Genomic DNA, 26991 nt, shown 5'->3' with positions numbered 1-26991 from the left:
AGGCTTAAGTGGATTAGAGCCAGGAAGCATTTCTCCCAGAGGACAGGGGAACTCGGGCTATGTCAGAATAGCCAGGGGGCGAGGGTCCATCACTCCCTCTTTGTTGCAGCCCCCCAAATCCTTCCATGATGGCCTCCCAAGTGATTGTGTCTGGCTTAGGTTGCCCCCCTCTGAGGGGTCTTACCCATCATGGACTAACTGACCAAGCATTGGAGGCAGGGGGATGAAGCAGAAGCAGCGTTGCTGCCAGAGACAAGCTTTGTCTCCTAAGTGGCTTGCATTCTGGAGGTGCTCACTCAGTCTTAGCCATGGGGGGCAGTTACAACTCCTGAAACCAGGAAGAGCAGTTCCCAACAGATACCCTTCCACACTAGTTCATAAAGAAAAACAATTGTTGGGGGGTGGGATGGGATAGGAGTAATAGACAGAAAACTGTACTTGAAAAATAATTAAATAAAAAAATTGGAAAAAAAAAATAAAAAGACAAACTAAGCAAACAAAAAAAAAGAAAAACAATTGTTAAGACAATTCTGTGATTAAGTGCTAAACATTTGTTGCAGACAGCCACGTGATCTTGGCCAAGTTATTTGATACCTTAAAGCATCTTGCATTTACATGACAAAACACTGATATGCAAATCTTATTTGAGTGTCACAAATTCCCAAGAAATAGGCAAAGTATTTATTGCCTTCAACTAACAGATTAAGTTGGATAGGAAGGTTAGGTGAAGTCATTCTTCTTTGCTTGCTAGTTTACTGCCTCTGCGCACTCCCCAGTAACTCCCAGGAAAGTAGAAACCTTGTTGACATTGATGGGCTTCTGATACAACAGCGTGGGCACAAAGCAAATGTAAATACCTTTTGAATAAATGAAAGACAGCAAAAAGACACCCCCCCCCCCCGCCAAAAAAAAGGAAATTCTGCAGGTAGGGACTGGTTGTAAAAAGGTGGAGGGATTAGTCAAAGAACATATATGTATATATTGTGCCCCATGGACATGGACATTGGTGCAAGGACTGACTGTGGGAAGGTGTGGTGGGCTACACGGGGGGCAAATGAGGAAAATTGGGACAACTAATAGAATAAACAATAAATATTTTAATTTTTTGTTATTTTAAAAAAGATTTTATTTATTTATTTTTAGGGAGTGGGGAAGGGAGGAAGAAAGAGAAGGAGAAACATCAATGTGTGGTTGCCTCTTGCACACCCCCAGCTGAGGACCTGGCCCATAACCCAGGCATGTGCCCTGACTGGGAATCTAACTAGCAACCCTTTGGTTTGCAGGCCTGTGCTCAATCCCTGAGCCACACCAGCCACGAATTTTTTTTTTAAGAAGAAAATGCTGCATCATCAGGCAAAAGAGCATATTGGAGAGGAATTAAGAAATTTGCTCTTTTATTCAATTACTATTAATGCAACACCTTCACAGTGCTAGATGCTGAAGATCTTGCCCTAAATGTATTGCCAACGTCCATTCCTGGGTTTGATCTTGCTACTTAGGACATGGAGCCTTTACACATCTACACTGTGGATGAAAAAAGGAATGCTGGGATAAATCCTGAATTCTTAGCTGCACACGTCTGATCGGTAGTCAAGCCCCAGGCATGTAACTTTTTAGTAAATGGTTTATCTTTGCTTTAAGCAAGCCATGCTCATTGTTTCTGTGCATTTTTGAATTTGAACTACCTCCTTCAGGTTCCACCTTCTAAACCGTAAATTCCCTCCAGAGAGCAGTTAATCCTGTAATCTAAATCCCACTTCGCTTTCTCCCACTTCCAGGTAATCTTCCTCCCGTCCCCTCCTTAATTTCAAATGCACAAAAGAAACAGCAAAAACTGTTATTCTCTGCGCATTTTAGCTCTTGCTCCCTGGCAACTGTCCTGAGTTTTGTCTCAAATAGACTAATAAAAATTCTCTGCAGGTTTGAACGTTGCTTACACGGACAATATTAAGCTTAATTTTCAAGCCTTACCTCCTTGGTAAAATGAGGGTTTGGCCAAAAAATGAGATGGCAACTAAAGTTCTTTCCAGGTCTCACTTGTTAACTCATCTTTACCTTCTTGCTTCAGTTCCTCACTTTAACAGTAAACAAAAGAACGGCTACTCACGACGCAATCCTTGCCCACGGGGCAGAAATGTAACCACTCCCCAGAACTGTTTTCTCAAAGTGCTGCAGAAACCAAGCTAGATCTGGAGGCAGAAAACAATGTGGCACTAATTGTTCCGCTTCTTCCAGATCCCGGGCGGAGGAGGCTACTTCCTTCGGCTTGGNTTGCTTCAGTTCCTCACTTTAACAGTAAACAAAAGAACGTGCTAGCGGCTACTCACGACGCAATCCTTGCCCACGGGGCAGAAATGTAACCACTCCCCAGAACTGTTTTCTCAAAGTGCTGCAGAAACCAAGCTAGATCTGGAGGCAGAAAACAATGTGGCACTAATTGTTCCGCTTCTTCCAGATCCCGGGCGGAGGAGGCTACTTCCTTCGGCTTGGGCCACCTCAGGGCAGAACGCGCTCCTCCTTAAGATTTAAGTTTTCCCAGGACTGGGAAGGTGAAAGAGTGGGTGCCCTACCTTGGAAAGACACTCCGCCCTGGAAGGGGCGTGGGGGCGGGCCTGCAAATAATACCAGGGCCAAGAGAAAGACTCCTATTGGTCGGAGGCGGTGACGGGATGGGGGCGGAGTTTCCAGGGGGTATTTAAGGGAGGGGGTGTGCACAACCTGTGTCAGTTTCGGAGGGTCGGCTGCCTTCTTTTCTCGCGTTTTGCGACCCGAGCCGTCTCCGGCAGAGGCTTTTCCCTCTCCTGCCGGCCGAGAAGCTGCCGCCTGAGCTTCCCCACCCCGCTCTGCGGCCCTCCGAATCTCCCCCAACCTCGGGGCTCTTCCTGCATTTCCTCGGTGGTGCTTTGATCCGGGGGACTTGCTGTTTGTTTTCTCCTCTTGCCTCTCTTGCTCCAAGACCGGCCTCGCCGAAGCCCCTCGCCTCGAAGGGAGTTCCACTTCTCGAGAACAGCTGCTGCCGCGGAGTGCGCCGGCCCCTCCTGCGGACCAGCGAGCCGGTGCGCCCACCTGCCTGCCTCTCCCGCCGCCCGCGTTCGTTCGCCCTAGGAAGCCAGCCGCGGGTTCATTGATGCACCCATTCCAGTGGTGTAACGGTGAGTCTCCGGGGCGGGAGGGCACTGGGCTCGCCGGGGACGAGGAGGGGGGCGCGAGACTCAAGATCAGGCAGAGGCTCTTTCTCTCTCTCGCTCGAGCTAAGTTTCTCTAGAAACGGGGCGGGCGAGAAGGCATCTTGGAGCCAAACTCTTCTGCACAGCGCGGAATTTGAAAAAAAAAATCCGGGTTTAACTCGAGGGCCGGGAAGAGTCTCTGGACGTGCAGCGGGGCGTGGGAGCCGAGGGGTTCGCGGCCTTTGTGTGGCGGCTTCGCTCCTCTACCCCTTCCCCTGTCTTTGTGCGCTTCTAACTCTGTTCTTTGTTGTGGTTATCCGAGGAGAATTAAATCCGCGCTCGGGCTAGGAGCTCCTAGAGGGAGCTCAAGTTCCCGGCCTGAAACTTTGCAGGCTATTTTAAATATGCATACAATGTAGCGTGCGGGACGGGCCCAGAGGTGACCTCCCCTGAGTCTTTGTTGGCTTCGCACCGGCTGCTAGGGCGCTTCGTGCCTACGGAAGACGCCGGATTCGAGAGCACGGCCTTCTTGAATTGATAAAGCCTTGCAGATATCTCGGCGCTCGGCTACTCTTGGGTGCAGGCTAGCTTGGAAGGAGCCGTGCTCTCTGGTCCCAAGGCCCGACTGTGACGCCAGCTCCCGAGCCTCGGTGGTGGAGCCGCACCTCCAAGACCCAACCACTCCTCCCGCCCCAGTCACTACCTTCCCCCTCCCGTCTGGGTAATGCTAAATTTATCTCACCTGAGGCTTTTTTTTTTTTTTTTTTTTGCGGTTCAGGTGATAACAGGTTGGGCTGGGGACTGATTCCTCATCCGAACTACTGAACTGAGGGCCTTTCTGGGCTGTCAGTTCCAAGCCTTGGGTACTAATTCTCTCCAATGGCCCTCGAGTGCTGACCGCAGAGCTCTAACTCCGCAGAGTAGGAGTGGGTGAACAGCTCGTCTTATCTCTGAGGGCGGGGAGCCGGTTAGTTGGGAAAACTTCATTCTTCAGAGCAGACTCCTGCCAGACCTTGGATTAATTATTTCAAGAGGTTTTAAGGCAAGGTTTGGGCAGCATGTGTAAGAGTGCCTCCCACCCCCTCTTCCTCTTGCTAGTAGTATGTAATTTCCTGAAAGTGAACCAAGATGGCATAGAGGGAGAGGGGGCGGAAGGTGGGGGTGAGGCAAGACAGTGCATCCCAGCATCTGGGAGAGATTCCCGTTGGCTGAGAAGGAGAGGCATTTCCCAGATTCACCGGTCTTTCTTGGCCAGCCCTCCCCCTGACGTCATTCCCACTCCCGGGCCCCAAGACGTAGAAGAAACGTTCTCACGTCAGAGCTTTCGTAGGTCAGCTGAGACGATGACACAGGAACTTTAGGAGAAGAGCCCGGGGTTGTCAGTCACCTTTCTCGGGCAGCCCTCCTTCATTAGGAGATTTTTAGACCAGCAGAGGAGAAGTTGCTTTATCCGTTCACTTCTCAAAAGTGGCTGAGAGATTCTGTTCTTTGACTCCAGTGAGGAAGCAGTCCCTCTCCTCACCCTTTTGTGAAGAATGTCTGGAGCCCCCCTTCCCCGGGGTTGATATTCCATCCTTCCAACTTTTAGAGGGAAAACTTCCCCACCATCGTATTTTTCATTTCTTTTTCATTGTCATACAAGCAAGCAGACCATCCCTTTGGCTCTCTGAAGCTCTTCTCATCTGCGCCTCTATCACAGAGTCCTAAGCTCAGTGACTCAATCCTGGCTGATTAGGTCAAGGTAAACTGGTGGGAAGACTGCATAGACCCAGGTGCCTACAGAGTGCACACACATTCCGTCCACAATAGCTCTGTCACCCCTCTGCAGCTTCCAAGAGTAGGAAACCAAATGATTTTCTTTGGGGCCCCAAAGATACCAGGATCCACCCCATACAAAAATGTGTGGAGCACCAAGGCAGATGGGGGTTAGAGCCTCTTACAGCATCAAATATTGCTGACGGGGGCTGTGGAGATGCCCCTGGTGAGGAGGAAGGCTCTGCTGGCATGGAGGACTCAGTTTCCTGGAAGGGAAGTTCCAAGGCCCGTTGCCAGAGTGGACCAAGTCCACCATGATGCATTGATGAGAACTGGATCTCCTTTGGGCCTCAGAGAGCCAGTGTTTGAGTGGGTGGCGGAGGGGTGTGGAAGACTTTCTAGTCCCTGCTGCAGCCTAGAAGCAAGGGCTTCCTTCGGGGCATAGCAACCTTTCGTAGCTAATTATTTAATTGTTTTCAGCTTAATCAAAACCTCTTTCAGGACAAGAATTACTTCTTTTACTTTTTGTTTCCCCACACGGTGTAGGTCAATGCATAAATCAGGCCCCCAACAATACTTGCTGATTGACTGGTCATCCATTAGCTGAGGGCACTTTCTGGGCTATTTTCCCACACGTCAGTCTACTTCCTTTGGAGTGTGAGCTTTTGCCAAGGGTACCAGGTTTTGAGAAAATTGGGCCCATTTATCTGTTAACTAGTTATTGAGAACAAGCCAAACACTAGACTAGGCACTGGAGAATGTCCAAATCGCGGTGCTCAGACCTAGGAGCATTCGGGGCGTTAGGCCTCTCATCTCTGGTCTTAGGGTTATAGCTGCACCTCTGTTGGGGTGCCTCAGTTTGCTTTTGTGTGTGTCTTCTTCCCTAGGAGGTGAGACCATCGAGTCGTTCTTTGATTTTATCCTCAGGGTCTGTCATGGTACTTGTCATATAATTCCTGCTTAATATCTGTTTGAGCTAAGTTGATGTGAGGAACAACAGGGCAATGGAAGACAATTGCTGGCTATGCAAGAGCCAGAAGATGCAATAGAGTTGTGAGTGCATGGGATTCTGGGAAGAGAAGGGTCACTGAAATATCACAACGACCAGGCTTGGTGCACGGCAGGAAGGAAGGGGGTTTTGGGCAGGGAGAGGTGAACGAACAAAGATATGGAGGTATGAGTACAAAGTTGGGCGAGAAATAATGAGGAGACGGGCCCACACGGGGTAGTGCTGGCGGACATCGGCTGGGGAGGTTGGGGGGCGCCCCAGTGCGTACATGTTTAGGAAGACGTGGAGCCAGTCATGAGTCTGGGAAATACATGATAGAAACCGAGTAGGAGGGTTGACGGACATGTGGGGGCTACATTAGAGGAGGCCCTGGACATGAATTAGGTGTCTGGGATAGGGACTTGGAATAGAATGGGACCTAAAAATCTGTTGGGAATAGGCACTTGGCAACAGAACTGGCCCCAAAAGACAAAAGAAGTTTGGAGGGAGGTTCATTTTATGGTCACTAGATCAGTCTAGGGGTGAAGAGTTATGAGAAGTGTGACGTCAAAGATGACTTGGTCTTTCAAGCCAGACTTCTGCTGAGTTGTGGTGGGACAGGTAATTACAAGGTGGAACTCTGAAGCATATTTTAATGGATTCTGGCTTCTCACCAAGATGTCAGAAAAGTTTTGAAAACCCATGTTGGAGGCTTGAGTATGGAGGCCTTTGGAGCAGGGCCTGTTAACTGTTGGACTACAGACAATTTAATGAGTGAGTCTTTAAGATTAAACTGGCATCACACAATGTGCTTGGGATGTAGCAGGTATATGGTAAATTCCAGCCTTCTTGTCTCACCACTTTCTGAAACACAAGAATTTTATTCTTATCTTTTATATCCCTGTGGTACTTTTCCCTGCCAGCGGTAATAAACAATTGGCTTATTGCTTACGTCCCATCTGGTTTTTTTTTTTTCTTATGGTTAAACATTACAGAAAATTTACTCACTGTCAGAACCAGTCCTCCCAAGATAGTGGCTCCAGGATTAGTTCATGTAGCAACTCACTGATACGATCTTTCCTCTTTCCCTGTTCCCTCCCTGAAGGCTTCGCAATGAACTGCTCTTTCCAGCCACAGCTTGGCTGCCACCACACTACAGGTGTTTTGAGCAGGCATGACAAAATCAAGAGAGAAACGTTTCCTTTTTCAGCAAACGCTCTCTTTGTTTCAATGGCCAGAACCCTGTCACACACCTACCTCAACACCAAACCTTGCCTGACGGGTGAGCCAATCAGGATTTACCTCTAAAGTCATGTGAGAAAAAGGCAAGCGTCTAGTGGCTAGCCAGTGCTTCCCACACCAAGTGCATAAGCATCTTTGACGACCTTGTGAGCATGTAGATGCTGATGCATTTCTTCTGGGGCGGGCCTGATACTCTGCTTTGCGCATAAGCTCCCGGGAATATCATCACTATTGTGAGACCAAACAGTGAGGCTTGGAGTAGAAAGAGGGACGGTGGCCAGTAGCGGTAAACTGCAACTCTCTGCCCCCACTTTCTGGAACGCTGGCCTTGGAATGGGTAATTTCTATTCTGGTCCCATTACAGCTTATGTCCTGGAGCAGGTGGCTTAATAATGACAGATAACCTTTGCAATTCCACTTTTCAATGTACAAAACATGTTTCTTAATACATTTTTAGGCCTCTCTGTGTTTTCCTTGTTTTCATATAAGCTTAGAGAAGTAACTTTGTAAAGGTCACATAGCCGGGGAGAGATGGAGTTGGAACCCAGATACACAGGTTCTTCTTGCTTTTTGTAAGATTTTACTTTATTAGAGAAAGGGGAAGGGAGGGAGAAAGAGAGAGAAACATCAATTGGTTTCCTCTCACACTTGCCCCAACCAGGAACCAGTCCACAACCGAGGCATGTGCCCCGCCCAGGAATTAAACTGGTGGCTTCTCGCTTTGCTGGAAGACACCCAACCAACCGAGCCACACCAGTCAGGGCTAAGGTCAGGGCTAAGGTTTTGTGTTGATTTTATTTATCTTTAGAGGGGAAGGGAAGGAGAGAGGGAGAGAAATATCAGTGTATGGTTGTCTCTCGAGCATCCCCTGCTGGGAACTGGCCTGCAACCCAGGCATGTGCCCTGACTGGGAATTGAACCGTGATCCTGTGGTTCACAGGCCCACACTCAATCCACTGAGCTACACCAGCCAGGGCACAGCTAAGGTTCTTCATTTTGCGACTGCACCATGTGGGCTCTACTTGATGGAAGTATTTCCATATTTCGCTTATTGCCTGAAGCCTTGATTTCCTACATGAGGATGTTGTTTTAAGTACTGTATGCAGTAGTCCATTTCACGGATTGGTTGATTTACCCCCAGTCACATAGCTAGTAGGTATTAGAGCTCGGATATAAACTTATGTGCCTGAATTCGAGATTTAGAGCCCAGAACCTGCCAGATCTCCCTTCAGCCGTGCTCACACAGCGTACTGGTGGTAATTTTCTAACTTTAATATTATTTTTCTTCTCATTTCTCCTGCAGGGTGTTTCTGCGGCTTGGGGCTGGTTAGTACTAACAAGTCCTGCTCAATGCCACCCATCAGTTTTCAAGACCTTCCTCTCAACATCTACATGGTCATCTTTGGCACAGGCATCTTTATCTTCATGCTCAGCCTCATCTTCTGCTGTTATTTCATCAGGTAGGTGGCTCCCTGGCTGACTGGCTCCCTGGAACGGGGAAGCAGAGACAAGGAGGCCAGGGGTAAGGTGGGTGGGGCAAAGCTCCCACAACAGTCATTAGCCCCCAGCTGGTGCCCCTGCTTTGAAGGCAGGGCTTAGCCAGACCTTTACTGGGCCCCTGAGGCCTGGTGTTTCTATTTACATCACCCTATCAAGTTGTCTTCCCAGAGCATATAAGGTCACCGTGGGTTGGGCTGCATCCTGCCTCTTGGCTACTTGTGCTAAGGTTCCCCGGAATTACTGTCTGACCAAGTCACATCATTGAATGGTCCCTTACCTGTCTCTCTATTCCCCGCTCACACCTTCTGGGTAGCTGGGGATAAGTAGGCCTGCGTTACTCCAGTAGCGTGTACCTCTGGGCCCCTGGGAAATCCTGTTGTCAGCCCATCAGATGCTAATATTAGCAGGCTGATGTCTGGAGAGCTGCTTGTTTATTCTGCCTTGGAAGCTCTTATTTTTGCAAGTGAAAAAAACTTAACCTCACTGACTGCACAGGGACCCACAGAAGGACTGGAACAGGAACTGTTTCTTCTCCTGGTGATAAGACATGGCAACTGGTGGCTATTTCCCACCAAAACATTGGGGGCAGAACCAGAATGTACACTGGAAATGAGAGTGGCATTCCTGACCAGAGCTCACTTTGGGGATTAACAATTCTTCACTGCGCACTGGGGAGTGTGGAGCACCTCTGACCAGCAGAGCATACTAGTGGTCCTTAGAGCCATGCAGTAACCAAACCCTCCCCGCCACCCCAGCCCCCATGCCCATATTTTACCAGATGCCTGAGGAGACATCAGCTGGGGTCTAGGCTGGTGTCTGATCAGATCATTTGAGGAGGTTAAGTTAAGGTGGAGGAAGGGGGCTCTGGTTCCCTGCTGAGATGCCCTAGGGGGCTGACTCACCTGAAGGATGCTAGAGAGTGCTGGTTCCCATGCTGAAGGCTGCACGAGCTCCCTCTGAGAAGAGGAAGTGCCCTCGGGCCCTGGTGTGGCCCCTGCCCCCACCTTCAGCTCTTTCTCAGAACTTTAAAAGTCCCTAGAACTAGAGCTTGCCACTAGCTTCTGTAAGGACTTATTTTCCCCTCCTATACAATTGAGTCTGACATTTGCATCTAATTAGGTGTAAGCGAGTGTAGGTTTCTGGTAATTTCCCCATCCCTCACCTTTCCCCAAGCCCAAGTTTTGTTCCTCGAATTCTTTTGCGTTCCTGACTGTCATCCACCTGCATCTCCTTCTATCAAGCAATTTATGCAGTTTCCGGAGACTGAAGATGGAGACATTTGAAATACCAAAGACCTGTGTGCAATGCTTAGAGGAGTCTGTAAAGCCAGCGCTATTTGGTTCCTTCACACACGCCACGCTGCAAACGTGGCCATGTGAAGAAATCCTAGAAAATTACTCGGGGCCAGTAAGTGGGCGGCCAGGTTTCATTTCCTGATTCTGCCATCAGGTGCCATCTGTGTGGCAGTCACCGTGGGTAACACTTGGTAAAATATTTGGCTCTACAGAACATCTGTCCCGTTTAGGTATTAGCAGCCCACTTCATAAGTGAGGGAGTTCATGCTCGGGCAGTTAAGAACTTGTCCAAGGCCATATATAGAGGAATATATAGAGATAGGCTAGTCTGGTGGCAATTAACTAGCGTCTTTCAGATTCCGTATGTTTGCCTCTATGTGTCTGATTCTTATACCTCGGATGGGAAGTGGAGAGGCAGCTGTGATATCTGTGGCCACTCCCTTACAGCTAGAGATTGGGTTCCTGCAGAGGGACAGGCTGGGGGGCTGGGGACGGCTGATTACTTTCTGTTTGGCTGGATTGAAAGAACAGAGCATCAGCACCACGTGAAACCAAAAGCTTTTCCTATTGCGGGGCTGCTCGGCGCCACCTGTCCCTTCGGCGGTGATCTGCCCCTTCACCACTGCACTGTCTGCTCGGCAGCCTGCCTGGAGCCAGTGGACCCTGCAGTTTCATGGTTCCAGAGGCTCACTGGTGTGTGGCAGCCTGTGGGTGTCTATATATAGAAAGACACACAAGCACAGAAGCCACTTCCTCTCCCTGCTTCTCGGTTTCCTCCTTAGCCAAAATAGGCCCATGCCCCCCAGCTCCCAACCTGGTGAGCTCATTGGCCAAGGCCCGCCTCCACTCTCCGCTCCCCCTCGCTCATTCTCCCCCGCAGCCCCAAAGGGCTGACTTCTGCCCTACACAGGATGGAGGGGCCAGTGAAGTACAAATAGGCAGGAAAGGAACAATTATTTTCAGGACCTGGCTGCATTGTTTGTTCCAAAAGGGAAAAGACGCAATGGGAGAGCCTACGGGTTGTGGCTAGAAATGGTGTCATTGAGATCAGGGTATTTTTAGTGGCTTTCCTCACCCAACAGCTGAGAAGGCCACCTGTCCAAAGTTGCTGGCACTGTATTCCCTGCTGGGATGGCCCACACGGTCTTTGTTTTTTGCTTTGCTTCCATTGCAACCTTTTTGGCCTGATTTCATCACAGTCTGCACCTTCCTGGTCCATCAGTCTACCTACAGGGAGAAGGTGCAGCTCTAAAGCCCTCCAGCGTTCTGATGAGCATTCTAGGCTTAGAGTCGGGCTTCCGGAGTTTCCTTAGATAAGGCCATTCAGAGGAGACAGCAGGGAGGAGGGAGGGGAGGGTGGAGGGAGGGCACTCCAGGCATCCTGCAGTCCAGCTCTGCACACACTGCATAATAGCCATGTTGTAGTTGAGGATCCCAGGACACGCGGCATCCCCTCATTCTCTGAGATAAGAAGCAGGTTCCTCACTGCTTCCTTATTTACTCTGCTCATACCTGGTAAGAGTGACATGTCTCCCTCCGAAGGTGGCTATAAGCACTGCTTAAGCACTTTTTCCTTCCCCAGCTTAACTCAATGTCAGTGAGGTGACAGTTCACGTAAGTTTTGGGTGTATCCCTCCTGCCCCTCTCACTTGGAAGTGAGGACAGTAATGCGTGTGAGTATATGAAAGCTCAAAGTGAAAGATGGGACCGTGGGAGCCCTGGTTGGGCCTTCAGCCCAACCTTCCACTGGCCAGAAACCCTCCGAAGAAGAAAGAGAAAGGGGCCATCGTGTGCTGCCCATGGCGGCCTAGGACTGGAGTTCCTCCGAGGCCCCAGGCACGTGCAGCCTGGCCAGGCCCCCCAGCTTGGGTGTGTTCACCCAGTGGGTGAAACAGGCCCTGTTTTGTGTTGAAAGAACTCGGGCTGTGTGACCAGGGAGACTTTGGTTCAAATCTGGATGCTGCCGCCAACTACCTCTGAAGTTTGGGCAAGTCAGTTAACATCTCTGGACTTCATTATTTCCTCATTGGTAAAAAAGACAGCGTCTCCTAAAGTTGAAGTCTCCGAGCACGTCTGTGAACCTGTTAGTGCATGGATCAATGCATAGCAAGTCCTCCGTAATGCCTGTGCTGTTGCCTTTAGTTACAGCATGCCAGGCTTCGGCTATTGAGAGCTGGGCTGCATGCAGGCCACCAGCTAGAAGCGAAAAGGAGAAAACAAAGAAGGGCTCTCCTGTGTTTTCTTGGCACTGTGAGGAAGAGTGTGCTTTGGTTCCAGAATACTTGTGTTCTCCGGGTCAGAGACTTATTTACCCTGTGTTCTTAAAGGGGCTTAATGGGAAAAAAGCCCTTTTAAGAGTATCTAACTTTTGTATACTCAGCAAGCAGTTGTTGATCTATATACTTTGGGAGCCTATAGGAATTCACCTCCTGGGAATTGGCAGGGAGAGTGAAGGGCTTAGTCGGGGTGCTCTGCCAGACCCCCAGTCTGCAGGACCTGGCAGTAAATTTTGCAGCCGGCATGCCTGCATCCTTAAAAGATTCTGGGTGACCTGCATAGGTCTGTACCGTACCCTATGGCCTTTATAGGATGAGCTACCCCCTTGGGGAACACCCCGTTCCACCCCCAGAAGAGTGCCAGGCAGCCAACCCACCTTTCCCACTTTGAGTGACTTTGTTTGTGCAAGGCATAGTGATGGCTTCTCCCCCCTTCATTTCCCCAGCAAACTGCGGAACCAGGCCCAGAGTGAACAATACGGATATAAGGAGGTAAAACACCACATCTTTCCCCAAGACGTCCCACTTGTCCTGCTAGAGATAGGAAAGGAGAAGAAGCTTAAGCTGCCCCCGTCTAGAATTCCCCCTCAGCTTCCCCTCTGGCCCTCTCTGGGGATAACTCCTCTCACTGACCTCCAGTCTGGTTGGCCCAGGTAGTGCCCAGAGCCCCTCCCCTTTATGAGAGGGAGGAGGGAGGGAGAGGGAGGTGATCCCGTGCAGAGCTGGAGACTTCCTTCGTTGGTTGATACCACCTGGCCCCTGTGGTTGGTTTCTTCTGACACCATGCCTCTTTTCTTCCCAGGTGGTGCTTAAAGGTGATGCCAAGAAGTTACAATTATATGGGGTGAGTGTACTGGGACAGCACGTGGGAGGGCCCCGGGGGTTGAAGCAAACCATACCTTCTCCAGTTTTCAGCCAGGACCCTGTGAGGGACCTTTGTAGTCCCTGCCTTCATGTCTGCTTGGGCCAGATAAAAGTCACTCATCCCAGCATGTCATCGACATACGAAATTCATCAGGTCTGGAACCAGCGCAGGCAGAAAACAAAGGGAGCACCAAAGGGTTTGGATAAATGGTGACACGTGGCCCCAGGAAGCCTGCTAGGCATGATCTTCAAGGGGAGGATGGTCACACCACGCTATGCCACATTCCAGCTACCTTTCCCATGCTCAGATCCTATGTCTCATTTTTTCACTAAAGAAAAGAAGGTCTTCTTACTCTTGTAGATACACACTCCGTCCTAGCAGATTGTGGGTCTGACTAGGATGTGGATTTCCGTGGTTCTTTGTCCCCCACCAGCACTTCACCCTCCCACCAGTTCCTTGGGTTCCTCTCAACACTGACTCTTTAGGAATAGGCCATTCCTAGTTTTCCCCACCTGCGCCTTTAAGATGACCTAATGCATTGCTTAGGCTTCCTTCCATGACCGCAGACACTCCTGCATGGTGTGTTTGTGGTTGTCTAAAGCAGGCAGGATCATAGGTACCTCCAGACACAAGACTGCCTAGAAATGGCTGCATTTCGTTTCTGTGCTTGATAGGTGTTACTGCCTCACAGCAAGTTCCTACGCCTTCCTCTGGAAGAGTGATTCAGCTGAGATTGAGGGCGTTAATATATCGGGACGTACAACTAGACTTAAAGAACGAATGTACCTGGCCACAAACACCGCACTCTCATCCTTACCTCTAGTGATTGGCACAGGTCCCTTTGGCAAATGTACTAGGCTCGAACAGTTAGAAATTTTCCTTTTGGAACAGCACTGCCCAAAAGACGCTTCTGTGATTATAGAAATATTCTGTGTCTACTCTGTCCAGTGTGGGAGCTGCTAGGCATTCTGCGGCCATTGCACATTTGAAGTGTGGCTAGTGGAACTGAGGAACGAAATTTTAAATTTCATCTTATTTTGGTTAATTTAAATTTAATCCTGGGGGTGCATGAGAGGCAACAGATTGTTTCTCTCGAGCATCGATGCTTCTCTCCCTTTCTTTCTCCCTCCCTTCCTCTGTCTCTAAAAATAAATAAGTAAAATCTTCTTTAAACATCAGGAGATTTAAAATAAATTAATTAAGAAACATAGTCACATCTGGTTAATGGCTATCATACTGTCATATTTTAATAAAATGTGACTAGTGTGTTCCCAGAGGATAAGGAAACTGCTAGAACTTAGCTTTCTTGGATGAGGTCGAGATAATATGTGTTCAGAACGCGGGCTCTGGCCCTTTCTCCTCTCACGCTTCCCCCTTTCTTTCCACAGCAGACCTGTGCAGTCTGTCTGGAAGACTTCAAGGGGAAGGATGAGTTAGGTGTGCTCCCGTGCCAACATGCTTTTCATCGGAAGTAAGTGTCCACAGTGCACACATGTGCCCAGAGGTGCCTTTTGAAAGCAATAAGCAGAAAGCAGTTTCTAGAACCTTCGACCCTTCCCCCTCCCATCTACCCCTTGTCAGTGATGTCCCACACCCTATCAGGACAGCAGCGAGCTGGATGGCTTAGATGGGGGCATTGGGTCTTGCTCTGAGAAGCAGCTGGGCTCTATGAAGGAATGCCCGCCAGAGCAGGCTGGGATATCTCAGGTCTTCTTTTGCCCACAGGTGTCTGGTGAAGTGGCTGGAAGTGCGCTGTGTCTGCCCTATGTGTAACAAGCCCATCGCTGGTCCCTCAGAGGCCAGCCAGAGCATTGGGATCCTATTGGATGAGCTGGTGTGAATGCTGCCTTTATGTCAAAGCCTGGAGAAGACCTCTTGCCTCACGGGTGCCGGGTCCCTCTGTGTAGCTTCAGTGAACAAGACTGTTGGGTGGTAATAATGGTCGTGCTTCCCTGAAGTACAGGGCTGGTCTCCCCCGCCAGCAGGAGACCAGCAGATTTGCCCCACATTCCTGCCTCCTGAAGTCTCCTTTTCTGCTACTCAGTACTGGAAGCATCGCCCATCGAGACCAGTGCATCCTGGTACTGGATGATCTCTCTGCCTTGCCCCTGCTCCGGGGAAAGAAACCCACTCCTGTCTGGCCAAGAATGTGGGAGCACACAGAGAGATAGAGGCTGTGTGACCCACAGAGTCCTGGAAGAAGGGATGAGGTGGTCTCTGTCTTGCCCTCCTCCCCACTCTTTCCATAGGAAGGTTAAAAGGGAAAAAAGGAAGAAAAGATGAAGCAAACAAGTCCCTCCAGTGGAATTCAGGGAGACTCTGTCAGAAATTAGGAAGAGCAGGGACATACAAAACTAAGTCAATGTTTACGTGGGACCTATGGAAACAGGCTGGCTGGCCAGCCTGCTGGCTACAGGGTAATGGAGGGCCAGTCCCCTCCCCCTGCTAGGATTTGAGGTGCTATTCATTCACTCTCTCCCTCAATCTCAGAGCTTCCTCTTCCCTGTTGGGGTCTGGGTGCCCCCTCCAGGGGAAGGGCTCGTTCTACACTCAAAGGGGTTTCCAGGGGCTTTTTCTAAAGGAGCAAAGGGGGCCTGGGGGTGAGGGTCTCTTCAACTCAAGTTAGCAACAGACACCTTCTTCCTCTTTGTGAATAGTATTTTTATACTTCATCCCCACCATCTCGGGATTTATATAGGGAATGGAGGGGGTGGGGGTTTCCGTCCTTCCCCTAAGTGGGTGAGGGTGGGAGACGGTATGTATTTAAAGAAAATTAAATTTAATAACAAGTTTCTCTAACCTTTTGCCTGTGGTTGTGGCCTGCGTCTGTTGGCTCTTTTCCACCAGCACAGAACCAAGTTCTGTCGCTGCCGTCTGCTCACTTCCCCACATTCAAATCGAGCACACCAGCACAGAGTTTCCTGACCCTTGAGAAGTATTGGTGAGAGTGTATTGCCTATACAAATGTAGGTTAGTAGCTAATGTCAGTGTACTTTCATATCTGACTCAGGTTCAGTCATTGGATTTCTAGAATTTTTTTTTAAAATCCTCACCCAAGGACATGATCATTGATTTTAGAAGGAAGGGAGGGAGGGAGATAGCCATGTGAGAAGCATCGAGGGGCTGCCTCTTGCATGTGCCCTGACTGGGACTAGAACCCACAACTTTGCAGTTTATGGGACGACACTCCAACCAACCAAGCCACATTGGCCAGAGCCGGAATATCTTAAAAGAAAGTTGACATGTGCTGCCACAGCATTCTGTCTACTAAGAATTAATAGAATTGTACTTGTCTTTCAATCAGTTGTGCTCTCAGTACAAGTAAAAAGATCTAGGTTGCTACCAGAGGGCCTTGATCTCTGTTTTCCTTACCTCCCAGCTGACCACCACTGACCCACCCTACCCTCCTACGCCACACGTGGGAGTGAGACTAGCGTTTTCTGACCCTGTGTGTGTTCGGATCGTGGACCCCAGTCCTCCATCTTGGCTCTGTCAATGTCCCAAGGGCTTGCGGAATCGATCATGGATGTGCAAAATGGGCTGAGGGTGCCAGGAACGGCTGGCTGTGTTGGTGGAAGAGAGCAGTGCCAAGGTCATCCCCAGGGGCTGTGCACAGGCAGAGCACTTGTGGTAGGTCACAGGCAGGCAGGACTTGTCCCCCAGAGGAGCCAGGCCCAAGGTGTGGGTGATGCTCTCACCCCGCAATCGTGCCGTGGGGGCTCAGCATGGTTGGTGCTCACGCTGGACAGACCCGAGGTGCAGCTGGGGCACCTGTCTTGGGGTTCCTTGGCCTGAGGATGTGCCTGTTTTCGACACCTCCTTCGTACTTTCAGGGGTAATCCCTACCTGCCTTAACGCCTCTATACCCCTGCTAGCTGCTGCCAACCCTATAGAGTCTGGTCTTTTCCTCCTTGGGACACCACTTCTTCCTCTAGTCCTGCCAGCTTGCCTTAGTGTGGGGAGGGGTAGGCATTTCCTAAGCTAAACAAAGAGCCCTCCCTCCAGCTCCTGCTGAGGGCGGGAATCCAGTGGTCTGCAGGTTGGCTCGACATCTGCGTGCTCCTCCCCCACCCCCCTTCCTCTCACGGACAGCTTGCCAGTGTTGGCGTGCTAGCGCTGAAACGCTGGCACTAGACTGTCTGCAGATTTGAACAGCATTGTCCCGGAGTAGGAACGACAGGGCGAAGTGCCTTGTGTTTCCCTTTCCGTGCTCCAATCCAGCTAGATGCTACACAGCACCAAGGAGGGAAAAATCTATTTTCTTTTTCTCCTGCTCTGATGTGAACTGTTGGTAGCCGATCCCAAGTTAAAGAGTCAGAAGTCCCGCATTTGTCATCATTCCTGTGGACTTATTCCTCCTGTCAGCTTCCCTAGAGCGGCTGCCACCCGACCAGGCACGGGGAGACGGGCTAATCCTCGCCCGGGGGAAAAGGGTGTGGCACACTGTCTCGGGTTTGCAAGCTCCTGGTGGCAGAGGAATCCTCCCCTCAACTTGTGTGGAAGTGACAGTAGGGGTGCCTGCAGGGAAATGACACCTGAGCTGAGTTTCCAGTGAGCGACAGACAAAAGGACTTCAGGATTAAGCGGCCCCGTTGTGTGTGGGAGAATGCAAAGGATTCAGTGAGAAGTTGGGGGAGGCTGAGGTCAGCCGGTCCTGGGTGCTGCCAGGTGTGGGGCTTGGGAGACAGAATCCTAAAGTTTCTTTCAATAGAGCTTTTGTTTTGAAATTTTTATTTACTTCTAGAGAGGGGAAGGGAGGGAGAGAAACATCGATGCGTGAGAGAGACACTTGGATCAGTTGCCTCTCGCACGTCCCTGACTGGGGATCTAGCCTGCAACCCAAGCATGTGACCTGACCGGGAATCAAACTGGCTACCGTTTGGTTTGCAGAGCAGCTCTCAATCCATGAGCCGCACCAGCCACAGCTAGATCAGGCTTTTAAAAGATGTGGGTGCCATTTGGGAGGTAAGCCAATGCCTTTCTCTGCACAAACCATTCATGGGCAACTACAGTATACCCAGTACTATTCCCATGACTGAAAAAGAATTTGCACCGCAAATGTGTTTCATAGGGGAAAAAACCGAAGGAAAGTAGTGGATAATCATATGCACCAAGATTCCAGTGACCTATGGCAAACACCAGTCAATCAAAAGATAGTGAGCACTTAGCCACCGACTTCTTTCATAAAATATAATTTGCTTTCCTTTCTGTAAATAGCTCTGAGTCTGAAATTAGGAGAAGAGTGTTGACAGAAGCAAATAAATGGTTTACTCATAATTACGCAGATAAGCATTAGGCCCAAGGCACAAACCCAGATTGTGCAGACTGAGGGTCAATGTCGGCCTCACTGACCCACAATTCCTTCGGAGGCAGATCAAGCTCCTGGGCCGATGCAGTCGTGGAAGACAAAAACCCCAGATTACTGTCCAATGACTTTCATGCTTGCCATTCATTATCTAGGACCACAGAGAGTGTGTGTGTGTGTGTGTGTGTGTGTGTTTTAACTCCATGGTGGATTACTTCTTTTAAAGAAACTTATGTGGATCAACCATTGACAAAATTGGTAGTTGAAGTGAAGGTGTGAAACTCAGAGCAGAATTTGAAAATCACCGACTTTGACAGATTGGGACAATGGGTGCCTTGGAGACTTGTGCCCTCCCACCCCCTTTCTCTCATCCAACTTGAAGTCACCCACCCCTCACCGGGGCTTTTCCCATTCTCAGTAGGGCCTGGGATGCCTCCCCAGTTTTGCCATGATTCAGCCCCCAAGCCCTCCATTCTACCACCCTCTTTTGGCTTGGTGGCATAGTATCTCAGAGGACCTTGACCATATTACTCATTTAGAGGTGAATCTTTTAAAACCACGTGCATACATTCAGGGCCCAAGATGCCACCAAATTGGAAGCCAGGACAAACTGATGACCAGTGGTGCAGGCTCCTACAACCAATGCCACTCATGAAAACACGTGAAACTTGCTCGCTGTGCCTCAGACCATCGACAGCATTGGATTCTTACAGATCCTCTATTTTTTAAAAATGCCCATTTAATTCCTCTTCTGATAAACTAGCATAATGTATAGACAGGATGTGACCAATGCCACCTGTGCCTTGCCATGGCTTCTGATTCTGTCCCTTATGTGAGAGTCTCAACAACAAACTGCTCTGTAGATGAAGGGGAAATCTGACGGCATCAGCAGGCGTACGGACACAGTTCAATGGCTTCTGAGCCTTTTTCAGAGTCTTCACCACCTACCTCCTCACCGGTGCTGTTTGGGGACACAGTGTTCTTATCCATCATCTTCTCTTTCCCATTCCTTTTTCCTCCCTCTTAATGTCTTTACCCTCTTTTTCGTTATTCCAGCCTGTCCTCTAATATTACAGAGAGCACCAAGACCATTGCAGAACCTTCCTGATGGGCTTTTAATGTTATGAATGGTTCAAGAGAGGTGCCAATTACTAAGGGTTTCTATCCAAACAATGCGGTGAGCTCCCCCAAGGAGCAGCTCTGAGTTTCTAAGTGAGAAGGTGGCTCATGTCCTCAAAGCCAGGAATAGAAAACACAGTGACTGATGCATTCAATACACAATGCAATGTGAGCAAGGCCCATAAATCCTAACCCAAAAGAAGAAAAAAACAGATTTGCTTGAGTGCGGGAGAAACTGACCTGGAAGCAGAGTGAACATCAAGTTAGGCTTCGGTCAGAAAATAATCCAAACAAATCCAACATACAAGAGTTGGATTGGTGACTGTGTCTAGCCAGAGAGTCATCCTCTGCTTTCTTCAGCTTTGACCAAATCCCCGCCGAATGATTTTACTTAGATTTCATCCCTGCAGAGAAAAAGACAAGCTATAAAAAGTCCTTGGAGTATTTTAAATCTGGATGATCAAGACCAAGGGGCAAACAACTTAGTGGTGGTCTTCAATATTATGTTGTAGTCATGTGTTGCATGAATCTCCATGACAAACTCAAACATTCCAGAAATGTGTTGTCTTCTTCCCTGTAAATTTCCCTTGTTCCTTGAGCCACCAACTCTCTCCCCATCCCCAGAGCCTTCTTTCCTCTCAATAATTCAGGAGTCTCCGAGTCACATAGATCCACTCTCCCCTCCCACCCCTTTGTACACTCTATTTAACTACTGAGCTGTCTGTTCTCTGAGCCCCCCAAGACTCTGCACCTATCACCCCACCCACTTCGGTGTGTGAGGGGAGGTGTGGGGAGGGGAGGGGAAGCTCAGCTAGGTGTCAAGGGCCTAGGCTGATCAGATACGACACAGTTGTCTCCACTGACACCATCTCAGAACAATACCTGGGACCTACAGTGCAGGTCCCCACTAACCTTGGGACCTGCCACCTTTATTCTTTTCAGGTTGAAGAGTTAGTAGAGTGAACCACCTGCATTCTACGATGAACATTTTGCTATATTTATGTTATTCTGTATCTATCCATCTAGCTTTAATCCACGCATTTTTCCATGCATTTCAAAGCTCCAGATACCAGTACTCCTTCCACTTTGATGTGAAATTTTACAGCTAACGTCTTGTTTTGCAAGTGAATGGAGACTGACTGACCAAAAATCTGCCTTGAATATGAAGATAAGCATTTTCTGATGGCTTGCTGATAAATTTTGAGAAGTAGCTCTGACTTCAGGGTGGTTTTAGAAATAACTCAGATATGAAATCATTTTCATTTAACATGTGGTGATGGTGGTAAAGTGTTCTTCACTGCCTCCAGTAACTTTTCACCTCGATAAATTATATGTTGGATGTCAAGGTGGAGAAAGAGGGAGAGAGAAAGGGAGAGAGAAAGAGTCGCCAAGTGTAGGATGCCCTACCTTTACTGCACACACTAATATTTCTTGCACAGTTAGCCACAGAACATTCTAATTTTGGCCTCTTTCACACCCTAAATTTAGCAAGCTGGAATTATCTTCTAAGAACCACTTTAAGTAACCCTTTTGAAAGAAAAAATGCCTACAGCGAGAAACCTGCATTACTTTGAGGTTAGAAAGCAATGTCCTCAACTTAATTATTCTGCAAAGCAGCACATTCTTCCTTCATTAGATGTTGAGGACATAGCAAAGCCAGTAGCCTGGGAAATCCATCACACCGTGTTATAGTAGAACCTTATATTCAGACTGAGAGTTGGGCACTGCATCACAGCTGTCCCTGCTTCCAGGGTCCTGGCCATTGTGAACAGCGAGTGGTGCAACTGCCTCCGGAGCCAGGCAGATTTCATCATTTCAGAGAATTGTATGTTGAGTCTTTGTATGAGATCTAAGGACTTTTTCACTTTTCCTAAAAACTCGGTCTTTCTTAAAGTAAGACATTCGTAGAGGATACAATGGAAGTCATTTCTTTAAAGTCTAGCTTAAAAAGAGAAATGCATGACGCTAGCACCGAGGAAGAAAGAGCAGTTTTGAACGGTTTTGTTCCTTTTAAAAAGGGGAAGAGCTCAGTATCTGAAAAAGGTTGACCAGTGAGTCAGTGAGGAGCCGGGGTCCTGTTTTAGGAAATCGTGGTTCCTTTCTCTTCTGCCCCTCGTCCTGAGGTTAATTGGTAGAGTGGGATAAACAAAACCAGCACTGGAGTTCAGGGAATGGGTCTGAAGCCCAGCTCTGCCTCTAATGAGCCTTGTTCCCTCATCTCTCTGTGCCTCGCTTTTCTCCTCTCTTAAATGGAGACTCGGGGACTGCCCCAGAGTGTGGTTTAAAAAATCGACCAACACACGAGAGAATGTTTTTAAAGGATTCAAAGTGATTTTCAAATATAAGCCATTTTTATTTCTGAAGTCATCGAAATTTAGTCCCTCCCCCTAAATAGGAGGGCTAAGTGAAAAGTCTCTAAGTAAAGCTTCTGTATTTCCCCTAATCACCCTAATTCGTACAGTGCCCTTTATTGAACACACATAGTCCCAGGGGCTGCACGCAGAATTTGATTTGCTTTACTTCGTCGGGCATAGCTGATATCCACCCAATATGCTGTTTGTATACAAGTCTGGTGTGAATAATTGCACTTAGAGTCAAATATTGAGGAAAATCAATACAAAGATCTGATTTTTTCGTATTTATTCAACAGCCAATGTGTATTGAGTGCCTGCCACATGCCAGCCACTGTGCCGATGAACAAAAACCAGAAGGGTCCCTATTCCCAAAGTATTTATTGTCTAATGGGGCAGAGAGATACAAACATAACTTATACGGGTGCCAACCAGGAAAAAATGGGTAGTGCCCGCCTAAGTCAAACTTGGAGGATAAGAAGATAGAGGCGAGATAGGCCTTTCTGAGCAAGAGGCCTTGAAGCTGAGACCAGAACGACAAGAGCTGCAGAAAGACCAGACAAAAGAGTGTATGTGAGAACTTTGAGGCCAAACGGAGACTGGATTGTTGGAGAGTAAATCCGGTGCGGCTGGAGCATGGCCACAGAGGGACAAGATGGGGTTAAGGGGACCCAGGGATCAGGCCGTGTTGATCCAAGCAGCCCACAGCAAGGAGTTTTAATTTATGACGAAGGGATTTAAGCAGGGCAGTGATGTTGTGTGAGTTAAATATTTAAAGGCGATGGGAGGGAGAACAACGAGGGAAGCAAGAGGCCAGGTGGAAGGCTATTAGATTGGTTGGGGTGAAGAGGACTTGGACTGAGATTGTAATAGTGGCAGCAAAGAAAAATCGATGAGTTCAAGATATTTGGAGGAGAGAAAACCAGCAGAACTTGTTAATAGGTTACATGTGGGGAAGGAGGGAAGGACTTGGTAGATGGGATTCAGTAAGAACGGTTATTCTATAACAGTGAAAATTATAGAAGAAAAGTTTTGGAAATTTTGTAAAGATTCACATTGCAGCTCAGAAATATAAAACGTACTCATAAGGTGAACGTAAGAAGATACCGGATAGGAATTTGAGGGTCTGAGTCTGGCGCTCAGCCATGGGTACAGGCAGGAGGCCCACCGCGAGGGTCGAACATGCACGTGGTAGCGGAGGCTATGGGGAGCGTGAGATTACCTCGGAAGGAGGGATGGCCACGAGAACGGATCCTCGACAAGTCCTGAGGAACGAAAACTTTCGGGACCAAGTGAAAGCAGAGAAAGTGGGAAAGGAGGCGGAGTGACAGGGAGGGGAAGGGCAACCAGGAGGGATGAGCTCTCCACAAGGAAGAGAAGAAGGTTACAGGGAAAGAAAGACCAAGAGTCAGATGGCCCAGCTCTGGCTGGTGTAGCTCAGTGGATTGGACGCCAGTCTGAGAACCAAAGGGTCACTGGTTCAATTCCCAGTCAGGGCACACACCTGGGTTGCGGGGCCAGGTCCCCAACTGGTGATGTGCGAGAGGCAACCAGGTGATGTTTCTCCTGCACATTGATGTTTCTCTTCCTCTCTTTTTCTCTCCCTTCCCCTCCCTCAATAAATAAATAAATACAATCTAAAAAAAGAGAGAAGATGATCAAATAAGAGGGATATAAACATGTCCTCTGAATTTAGCAGTCGAAGGGCTATTGGCAGGGTGAAAAAGAGCAGTTTTGCTGATGGTGGATGGAGGCAGAGTTGTGTTGAAACGTGAACAAGAAGAAGCCATTCCTGAAAGGCCGAAAGGAAAAATAGGTGAATCATCTAACTATGTATCAAGTTGGTCCCACAGCCACAAAAATGTTTTTAAGTGACTCAATACATAAAATCTGTAACTACCAGATATTTCTAAAGACAAAAAGGAAAAAATGAGGAAAGAAATCTTAAACTGTTGCTATTTTAATACCGTTATGTATATATTTAGGACAAAGCAAATAAATAGTAATGTTAATGTTATTAGGAAATAATATTTTCAGTGAAAAAGAAGAGATATGTGTCTCACATTTAAAAAGTGGAAGCCTGGAATCTCCCATTTAAATTGCAAACATCAATATCAATTTATGATTTATTTTCTCTTTCTAAAAGACATTTCCCCCTAGATGTGTCTTCTAAGCCTGGGCACCTAAAATTAATAAAAACCCAGGGGCAATGGCGTCCCACTGTTTGGGCTCCAGCCTTTAAATAGCATTTTTCCTTAGAAGGAACCATCTTGGGAAAAATGATTCAATCTTGTCATTCTAGAAAGCAGCAAGGGAAAATTCCAAGACTATTGAGTCATGTCAAAAAGACACAGGAGCCAAAATGAGCCCTGGCTGGTGTTGCTCAGTGGATTAAGTAAGTGCCAGCTTGCAAACCAAAGGGTCCCTGGTTCGATTCCCAGTCAGGTCACATGCCTGGGTTGCAGGCCAGGTCCTCAGTCAGGGGCGTGGGAGAGGCAACTGATAGATGTATCTCTTGCACATTGGTGTTTCTCTCCCTCTCTTTCTACCTTGTTTCTCCGATCTCTACAAAAATTAATGCAATACTTAAAAAAAGATAGGACCGTTTGACAATAGAATAATGACAAGAAAATAAAACTCATCCAAAATATAAAATTCTTTGAGATCTAAGAACAATAAGTAGGTATTCATTGAAGGCTGCTAGGACACTAAATTTGTCATTCTAAAAATTGGTCAAGGGGCAGGATCAGGCACTTACTCTGTTTTTCCTGTACACACTGTATTTCAGGGTGATTGAATAACTAGGAAAGTTCTATTTAAAGCAAAGTTCCAGGTAAAACATGCAAAGGAAAATAACAGAATTACAACACTGCCATTGAGCAATCCTTAATGACCTACAAGAATTAAGCAATGATTACCTATGGCTGCTAAGTCACCAGGGGAAAAATTGACGGGGAATTTTATATCAGATAAATCTCTCTTATCACCAGTAAAAGTGGGACACGCGGTGCCTCCCGTGATACCATCAGGAGTGCACAGGCCCACCCTCAAGCGGAAGGATCCTGAATTTAATGCTGCCTCCAGATCTAACTAGCTATTTATGGGAAATGGGGGAGATACAGAAACAAATTAAATGACATCAGGAAGAAGCCATGGGCCAAAGTCAGAGTTGCAGTCCTTTTAGAGCACAAACGGCCTGGTGTCTTCAATGGCATTTAAAAGGGGGATGGGGGCGGGCTATTATCAAGTTCTAAAGTCTGAAAAGATATAACCAAGTGCGAACTTTCCATAATAAAAAAAAAGTTCTAAGGGATACTAGGTGAACGGCAGGTGGGGAACTGAGGACATGTGCGGGTTTGTGGTCTTGCAGCTTGTGTGGAGACGTTTTACTGCGCAGAGAAAGACAGCGGCTGCTGAGGAGGCTTATGGAATCAGCAAGGACGTTTTATTCATGGACTAGAGTGAGCATTTTGGAGCACTGATGGGAGTCCTTGGGCAGAGAGCACGAGAGCGGATGCCGCTGGAATGAGGTCCTCGAGGGGAAACGTCAGCAGGCCCCACGCCCCTTGTGGAAGGAAGATGCTCTCAGATCATACGCCGCCTTGATCAAAAATACTTGCAATGAATTAAACCGGCGGCACAGACGTGAACAGGAAGCTGAGCAAACACAGACTTTCAGGTGGGGAGGAAGGTATATAGGCATTGTGGTACCCTCGGGGCCATAGCGAAAGATGCCTCAGTTCAACTTCCAACAGTGCCGGGACTTTTAAAAAATGCTGATGGATAGTGCACGTTTGGGAGATTCTTTTGCTTATAGCTCTCTTTACATTGTGGCAAGTGATTTTGGCTCATTAAGGACCACGTGGCGCATATTCTGCACATCTTATAAACACGTGATTCTTCACAATAATTCGTAGTCTCTTTAGCCCAAGCCAGTCTTCATCATAAATGTTTAAAATGTTGTTGTTTTGTCTGTAAATGAACGTAGTGGTGCCTCATTCTCCACAGGCATTCCAGGGTTGTAAATATTGTACTATCATTTTTCCATTTGGCCCATAATCAGAAAAGTAGCTCTGTTGCAAGCAGTAATTATCTGACAGAGTGTTTCAAAATCCTATTATTAACCGCATTTAGACCATATGAACCTTGAAAGACGAGTTGGCAAACTGTCACGCTGTGATCACACCATTTGTTACTCTCATTAGGAGGAGGGACAGCAAACACTTCTTTCTTACTTTCCCTCACTTTCGCTTTTCCTCGTGAAGAGGTTTTCAACCCCGATCGTTAATCCTATGGTCTTTGGAAAACTGAGAGGCAGTGCTAAATGCTTAGCCACAAAATCTCTGGAATTTATTGCATTCTTCCATTTCTTCTAACGGAAATACTTTACAGTTTCATCTCATTATGCATAACCACATTCATACACAATTTTACATGGGTACATATATACAGTCACATATACGCTTCGTAAGAAGGTGTGGCCATCTTTTTCTTTCCATTCTTTTCGTTCTGCTTGGCTCCTCCATCTTCCTTTCTTCTCCTCACATTAGCACCCAGGGTCATCTCTCATCGGAACCTGGGACAACCTCCCGAATTCTCTCCTTACTTAAGTATTTTGAGACCTACACGTATGTATGTATTTACATATATAGGCATTCATTTTTTTTAAACGTGGTCTTATAAACAGGGCATCATAGCATCTCTTGTATCTCACATTCATTAGGGAACAGCACCTTGTGGGAACCCCTCCTGTCCTTTGATTTAGCGCCACTTCTTTTAGTAAATGGCTGGAGAATCCCCCAGTGAGGACGTGCCCCAGTGCCGATGAGCTCTCAGTTTGTTCAGATTTTTGCTGGATGAATAGTCCCACAGTGAACCTCCTGATTTATCCTGGTGGTCTTGAACCCATATCCGTACACATGGTTATTCACATTTGATCAATTCCTCAGGAGTAGAGCTGCTGCTAAATTCATCTACCCTTCTGACAGGTGTCGGAGTGCTTTCCCCAAACTGGAGGGAGAAGCCCTGTCGGGTGGCTCAGCTGGCTGGAGTGTTATCCTGTACACCGAGAGGCTGTGGGTTTGATTCCCAGTCAGGGCACCTAGGGAGGCGACAGACCAATGTTTCC

At 48.0% G+C, this 26991-nt stretch overlaps 1 protein-coding gene across 2 annotated transcripts; it reads left to right on the top strand.

Annotated features, from left to right (window-relative positions):
* The first annotated feature begins 2712 nt into the window (after positions 1-2712).
* RNF122 (ring finger protein 122) lies at positions 2713-15893 on the top strand. Of its 2 annotated transcripts, none has more exons than XM_037055346.1 (6): positions 2713-3152; positions 8456-8612; positions 12670-12715; positions 13026-13067; positions 14480-14559; positions 14814-15893. In XM_037055346.1, the coding sequence occupies exons 1-6, from the start codon at positions 3128-3130 to the stop codon at positions 14926-14928; spliced, it is 465 nt and encodes a 154-aa protein (XP_036911241.1). In that variant the 5' UTR covers positions 2713-3127; the 3' UTR covers positions 14929-15893. The 2 variants fall into 2 exon arrangements, with proteins under 2 accessions (XP_036911241.1, XP_036911240.1); XM_037055345.1 differs by having other exon boundaries at positions 14477-14559; positions 14814-15248.
* The last annotated feature ends 11098 nt before the right edge of the window (positions 15894-26991 follow it).

Source organism: Sturnira hondurensis, unplaced genomic scaffold, assembly GCF_014824575.4.
Source record: "Sturnira hondurensis isolate 20B ecotype Veracruz unplaced genomic scaffold, ASM1482457v3 Scaffold0008640, whole genome shotgun sequence".
In the NCBI taxonomy this organism is placed as follows: Eukaryota; Metazoa; Chordata; class Mammalia; order Chiroptera; family Phyllostomidae; genus Sturnira; species Sturnira hondurensis.
This window is presented reverse-complemented; position numbering and strand designations above follow the sequence as displayed.